At 47.6% G+C, this 6,562-nt stretch overlaps 2 protein-coding genes across 2 annotated transcripts; one reads left to right on the plus strand and one right to left on the minus strand.

The window, feature by feature from the left end:
• The first annotated feature begins 709 nt into the window (after window positions 1-709).
• On the plus strand, window positions 710-1,408 carry LOC101753761 (SKP1-like protein 1B). Its single transcript, XM_004959784.2, has one exon. The coding sequence runs from the start codon at window positions 714-716 to the stop codon at window positions 1,305-1,307; it is 594 nt and encodes a 197-aa protein (XP_004959841.1). The 5' UTR covers window positions 710-713; the 3' UTR covers window positions 1,308-1,408.
• A 3,000-nt stretch (window positions 1,409-4,408) lies between these two features.
• LOC101754163 lies at window positions 4,409-5,971 on the minus strand. Its single transcript, XM_022824371.1, has 5 exons — window positions 5,785-5,971; window positions 5,604-5,635; window positions 5,149-5,522; window positions 4,983-5,064; window positions 4,409-4,894 (listed from the first exon to the last, which is right to left on the minus strand). Exons 1-5 carry the CDS (start codon window positions 5,969-5,971, stop codon window positions 4,811-4,813), a joined length of 759 nt encoding a protein of 252 aa, XP_022680106.1. The 3' UTR covers window positions 4,409-4,810.
• Between the last annotated feature and the right edge of the window lie 591 nt (window positions 5,972-6,562).

A 6,562-nucleotide genomic window follows, 5' to 3' on the forward strand; every position in this document is an offset into this window, starting at 1 on the left:
CAAGGGTCCAGTTAGCATCATTTTCTTGCCCTGACCTAACTTTTGATGACAAGTCTTAACACGTTCAGTATAGGCGTATAGCAATTGCCTACATAGAGTCAAGAGAAAAGGTTGTCTGCATTGCCATTATGTGATAATGTGAACTCATTCTGACGAGTGACAGCAGCCAAGCCGTTGAGTTGACACAACTGCAGTACATTGTTGTATTTTGTATATCTAACCAAACGACGCGAAAAAAAGATGCCAATAATTCATGTAGCTAACTTCTCCCCAAGAAAATGAAAAAGGCGAAAATCACTTCCTTGTTAATTAACCTGCCCCTTCGTTTCGGCAACTGGGCCTATAGAAGCCCAGCACTCATAAAATGGAGCTCGTTTCGGTTGGGCCCAGCAGTTGGACCGCGGGACCCACCCCCTTCTAGCGTTCGAAGAGATGGAGGATTTGCTTTACCCTTTTCGAAATGAAGAAATGCACGGAATTTCTTTTCGAAATCGATTGGCTGGTGCCAGCCAGGCAGCCACGCCACGCCACGCCACGCCTCGCAGCCTCGCAGGCTCGCCCCGACCCCAGCCCGTGAAGCGCGGTTTCGCGGGTATAAAGCGGCGCCACCGCCGCCGCCGACTCGATCATTCCGGCCGTGCCCACCCCACCAACTCACCGCGAGAGCGCCTACCGAAGCGAGAGGGTTTCGTCGTTGAGCGAGCGACAGCGCCATGGCGGCGGAGGGAGAGAAGAAGGGGGCGATGGAGGCGGAGAAGGGAGCGGCGGATGCGAGGGAGATCATCACCCTGAAGAGCTCGGACGGGGTGGTGCGCCGCGTGAAGAAGGCGGTGGCGAGCCTGTCAGGCCTCATCAGCCGCTCGATCGAAGATGGCTGCGCCGACGGCGACGTCCCCCTCCCCAACGTCGAGGCCAGCACCCTGGACACGGTGCTCGAGTACTGCAACAAGCACGCTGACCCCGGCGCCGCCGCGGCCGCCACCAATTCCGACTCCGATCCCACCGCCGCGGCCGCCGGCGGAAGCAGCAGCAGCAGCAGCGTCGACACCGCGGCGTCCGACGACATGAAGGCTTGGGACCGCGAGTTCCTCGACCTCCTCTCCCTCGACGCCCTTTACGACCTCCTCCTCGCCGCCGACTACCTCCAAATCGAGGGGCTCCAGGCCGTCATCTGCCAGAGGGCCGCCGACATGATCAAGGGCAAGACCACCCAGCAGATCCGCGACACCTTCAACATCGTCAACGACCTCACCCCGGAGGACGAGGAGGAGTTGCGCCAGCAGTACGCCTGGGCCTTCGACGAGTAGGAACCTTCGAACCCAGTAACCCACTTCGTGTTGCTCTAACATTTGCTACATCTCGCGATATCGATCTGCCGGCCTAGCGCGTGCCGTGTTCTACTGCGTCCTTTCACGCCCATCGTGTAGTGGTTGCTCTTGCAACGATAGGTTCAGATCAACTCGATCGGTCCATGCACTTGGTTAGCACTGTCATTCCGTGCTGTCGAAGAACAGAATCGATGTGTGGGTGGAAGGTTTAGACTGCTTGCCTGAAGCGAATGAGTCACATCCTGGTTTGCCTGTCATTTCCGATTATCTCATGAAATTGTTCTATCTCTGTCCCATTTTGTTCTACTACCATTGAATCGGTTGTGTTCTGGTCACCATCTCTGTTGATCTGCTTGCGTTACGTGATGATTATTTATTCCCGAAACGCATGGCATGTGTTTTCCAGTTCCATACCGTTGCTTGTAGATCACTGCTGAACCTCTGCACCTCTGCTTGTATGAAGTTGCTTGAATATTTTGAACTGCCTGCATGAAGTGAGTGGGTGGGATGACTTATTCTGATGTGCCTGTGCCTTCTGGTTTAACTCATGAATTATTCCATTTATGTCCAATGAGTTGTATTCTGGAATTGAACAAGGTGTTCTAGCCAGTACTCTTGCTCTGCTTGCATGAAGCTAATATAAAATACTGAAATGCATGCCTTGTGTGTTCAAATCTTACCCACTTGGTTGTACGATGTAGCATGACTGCATGATCACTCTTATCTCTATGGTGATCTGTTGTGCATGGACATTCTGTCCTAAATTGAATGTTGTGTTTGTTCTCAGTTGAATAATAGGAAGGTTGATCGATGCCTGTCTCTAGCATTCTGGTACCAACTTGGTAGTGTAAAATATAAGGTTCTCTCTAATTTTTTTGCAACTAAAGTTTCTGTGGAACTAAATCTTACCTTAATTATAACCATGTAATGGATATGATCTTATCTTGCTCTTAAGTTTGAGTATAATTCAGCTTCATACTGCTTTGGCTTCCAGTTTTAAATGAACAAGGGAATAGCACTTCATTCCCTGAATAAGTTCTGCGTATTTCAGTGCATGAGTTGGCAACAAGTCACGATACTACAAAAATGTGCTCCATTGTGCTGTTTAGCATAATTTTGTCATAGTAAGATGGGTAACTGGTTACAACAATTCCATGCAGAAGGACACAACTAATTCAGTCTTCTCTTTCTTCTATGTTTTGGATACAGAAACATACAGTTTCTTCTCCTATTTTCCACCCTTTTGAATTCATATATTGTATGACTGATATTTGCGGTGAGCAAATCGTCATCTCGAAAGATAAACATTACATAAGCAGTGGCTAAACCTACATGCTAGGAGGAAGTGTATTAGTATCACATGAGAACTGAGTGTTTGCTGTTTTTGGATAAATAATACTGCCTGCAGTCATTAAAACTTGTGATTCGAAGACATTGCTGCGCCAACATCTCGCTGGATGCGCCTATCTAGCGGTTCAGTTCTACTGCCTCCTTTCTGACTAATGTCCTAGTGGTTGCTTCGTACTCGCATTATCTCGGATCGATAGGTTCAGATGGACTCTACAGAGCCTTTCCATTTCCTCCTGTCGAAGAACAGAATCGAATGTGTGGTGGAAGTTTTGACTTGCCTGCTACTTCTCATCAGTCGCCTGAACTGCTATCTCTCTGTTGGCTATTGCATATGTTCTAGTACTGTCTTGATCAAAGGTGTCTACTATTTAGTCTAGCTCTCTTATCAGCTTGCATGAGCTGAGTGCTTGTCACAAATGCTCAGTACATGCAAATGGTGGTAGCATGATTACCACCATTTGTAATCATGTACTGAGCATATGTGACAGTCGTGTCAACTCAACGGCTTGGCTGCTGTCACCTGGATTCCTCAGGACATGGCTTGGCATGGCCTCTGTCCCTCGTCAGAGTAAGTTCACAGAATGGCATGCAGGCAATTGCTATAATAAACGTGTTAAGACTTGTCATCAAAAATTAGATCAGGGCAAGAAAATGATGCGAACTGAACCCTTGCCTCCCACAGTTGGGTGTTGGCCGAAAAAAATAGGAGACAGTGTCACAAAACAATGCCAAAAATAACACAATGTCATAACAGAATAACTTCCCATGGCATTCACCGCAGAACTCCTATAACAAGTTACCTTGCCTTGCTATGACAAAAATTTGCATCCTGGTGAGAAGTAAGATTTAAGAGTTTGTTACACCATATCTTTTGGAGAAAGCTAAGACGACGTGCCGTATAACTGCCGGACACATGTCACAATCAGTACCAGAATTTTTCAGAGGCAAACACATGGCAACCGTTCAATGAGTGCATCCAACTTAGAATAAAATGTTCACTTCATCTTCATGCAAGCCGACCAATGCAGAGATATAGTAAGCTGCAAGCATGCAACCAGCCTACACAAATTGAATTGCACTGAACATTCATGACATTTTTTTTTGAGAACGTGCAACGCACGTATTTCATGAAGAGAAGGGGAAGCGACCCAAAACGAAACACAGTACCGAATTACAGCGAGCTGGCTATCACCTGGGCACAAGTTTGCGATCCCACCAGCATGCAAGAAAGAAAGAGCTAAAGAAAAAGAGTACAAGGGCGAGCAGCACCCCATCAAAGTTCAGTCTATGTTCATTAGCCATTGTGAACATTTGCGACTAGTGCGGCGTTGCACCACCATCCCAGTTCTTCACGGATCCCAGTTCTGAAGATCATGTCAATACTTTCATTCCAAAGTCGCCAGGATGTCAGCGCGAAGCGAGAATCCAACCTTCTTCTAGACGATTTGTCAACACGTTTCCTTGCCGACAGCCACCAAAGAATGGTGGTGGATTGGGCTTCTGGGGTGAGCACCTGCCATCCCAACATTCATGACATACATTTCAGAATAATTATATATGCAGCCCACGCAAGCAGATCATCACTACTTGCCAGAACACCTTGATCAAGTGTAGTAGAAGACTTCATCCAGGACAAAAAAAAAACAAAGAAAGTGTAGTAGTTGACACAAGTTTTGGCTTGCTCTCCATTCATCTTCTGAAGAATACAGAACATATTCTGGGTTTGGAATGCTTTCCCCCAAGTTCAATTAATAACTGAACCAAGTTTGCATGACTTGTGCTAAAAAATAATGACAAGACTAGATCCCTATCCATTACACCCCTGCTGATGATTAAGAGCTTAGTTGCTACAGAACCAGTTAAGACAGAAGCAAGGCTTGCTTGTATGATCGACATGCCAAAACCATCACCACAATACTCCTATTGTTAACCTTCCTGCCTACTGATTCCCCTGGCATGGCTCTCCTTCCACGGACACTCACTGCTATATCTGACTACTCTCAAAAGAACATCAACCAACTCAACTACTGCTACTTATTCAGAATGTCATTCATCTTCTTGTTCACCGATAACACTGAGGAACTACAGCTACTACATCACGATTCCATCTTGTTCACCCTTCACCTTCCTGCCTACTGATTCCCCTGGCCTGGCCCTCCTTCCACGGGCACTTGAGCAGGAGGAGCTTCTACCACCTTCGCCAGCGAAACGGCCACCTGAAAATCAACCAAAATCGACAATTAGACGGTAATGACAACCAATTTCATCACAATATGAGAAACTTTTTTTGAAAGAACAACTTACACAAATGAGAATTGCAGTGATAAAAAACAGCCCCAATGTAAATGCTCCGAAAAGCACCCACTCCTGCCAGGCAACTCCATATCTACATAGACAGATCATTATTCACTAGAACAAAAACCCCCTAAGATTGTGAACACAAAGAAGAGTATCTGTAGCAGTAACTTACCTTGCCAAGATTGTGAACACAAAGAAATAAGCACAGGTACCAAACCAGAACGCCATTGGGGCCAACCAAGCAAAGGCACGGGACATTCTTGGCGACTCACGAGGGCCCTTCAGGGTTATGTAAAACACTAAGAAAATGTGGATCAGACTGACGGCGCCAAAACATATTCCGGTGAACCAGAGGGCTTCCTGTGAAGTGGTCAGCCACTCGTCCTGGGCACGGGCGAGGTCAGGGGAGGGAGGGGCGGCGCCGGGCACGTTGGGGGTGGGTATGAGCAGACCGTATTTTGTGTAGCGGGCAGCTAGGGTGAAGGCGATCACGCATGGGTATAGCATAAGCATGAGCACGACCTGAGGATTGAGAACAGCCTTGGCCTAGAAAAGAATAAGATTCAGGACCGTTTTCGAAGAAAACCCCACCAACTCAAGAACTTTGAAAGAACGGCGAGTAATTACCTGAGCTACACCGAGCGAGAACTGCTCCCGAACTACAAAAACACATGGAGAAAGAGTTTACAGGAGGCAAAACCCCAAACAAGATGAACAACAAATCAGAGGCAAAAAAAACCCCAAATCAAGAGGTGCAACAGAAAGAAGGAGCAACCAAATCAGGATCCCATTTGAACCAGCAGCTTACCGAGTTGCTTAGCGGCTAAATTTCGTGCGGTGGTAAGAGCTCCGTTGATGGCGGCATCGCCTGCGGTTCCGGCGGCGACGGCGTCGGCGGCCTGTCGGGCGGCGGCCTCGACGTCTGCGGTTTGGGCACCGCCGGCTAAGGCGATGGCGGCGGCGGCGGCGGCGGCGGCAATCTGGGCTTGATTCATTGTTGGCTCTCGCTGCTAGCAAAGGAAGCGCAAGCGTCGGCTCTCTGTTGGCTCTCGCGTCGGAAACTCAGATGACCAGGGGCTAGGTGGGTGGGGAGGCTATTACTTTATACCCGAGTGGTATAGGTGAAACGGTCTGTGGCCTTGCTTCTCTCTTGACTGGTTCTGTAGCAACTAAGCTCCGACGACACTGGTGTGGCCCGAACGGGGGAAACGAGCACCATTTTCAGGCCTAATTGGGATTTTGTAGGGTCCTCGAGATTTTTGTGGCCTACTGTTACTACGCGTGGCCATTTCTTTCTTCTTTTTTAATTTTTCCAGAAAGAACAACGGGGAAAATTGAAAAACAGTCATTCTGGCACGTTTTACCTTGTCTCTTGATAAGATATACTCACTGCAGCTGTGCACGTGGGCCATCAAGTTGAAAGTGTTCTATGTGGATGACTTGCTCCTCGCAGCTGTTAAGAGTACATGATGCCGAAATGAAAAGGAGAGAAAAGAAACAGTTCACTGTGAATCAAATACAATCATACAAAGATAACGAGGATGCAGAGTAAGTTGTCACTTATTTCAGGCCATTTTGTTATTAAA

This window comes from Setaria italica, chromosome II (assembly GCF_000263155.2).
Source record: "Setaria italica strain Yugu1 chromosome II, Setaria_italica_v2.0, whole genome shotgun sequence".
Taxonomy (NCBI): domain Eukaryota; kingdom Viridiplantae; phylum Streptophyta; class Magnoliopsida; order Poales; family Poaceae; genus Setaria; species Setaria italica.

Excerpts from the sequence above, each read along its gene's own strand:
- LOC101754163 (XM_022824371.1), bottom strand. The coding sequence starts at position 5,971 with ATGAATCAAGCCCAGATTGCCGCCGCCGCCGCCGCCGCCGCCATCGCC. Across the intron at positions 5,636-5,784 it reads TTTAGCCGCTAAGCAACTCG|TTCGGGAGCAGTTCTCGCTC; the intron begins GTAAGCTGCTGG and ends GTGTTTTTGTAG. Across the intron at positions 5,065-5,148 it reads GTGTTCACAATCTTGGCAAG|ATATGGAGTTGCCTGGCAGG; the intron begins GTAAGTTACTGC and ends CTGTCTATGTAG.
- LOC101753761 (XM_004959784.2), top strand. The coding sequence starts at position 714 with ATGGCGGCGGAGGGAGAGAAGAAGGGGGCGATGGAGGCGGAGAAGGGA.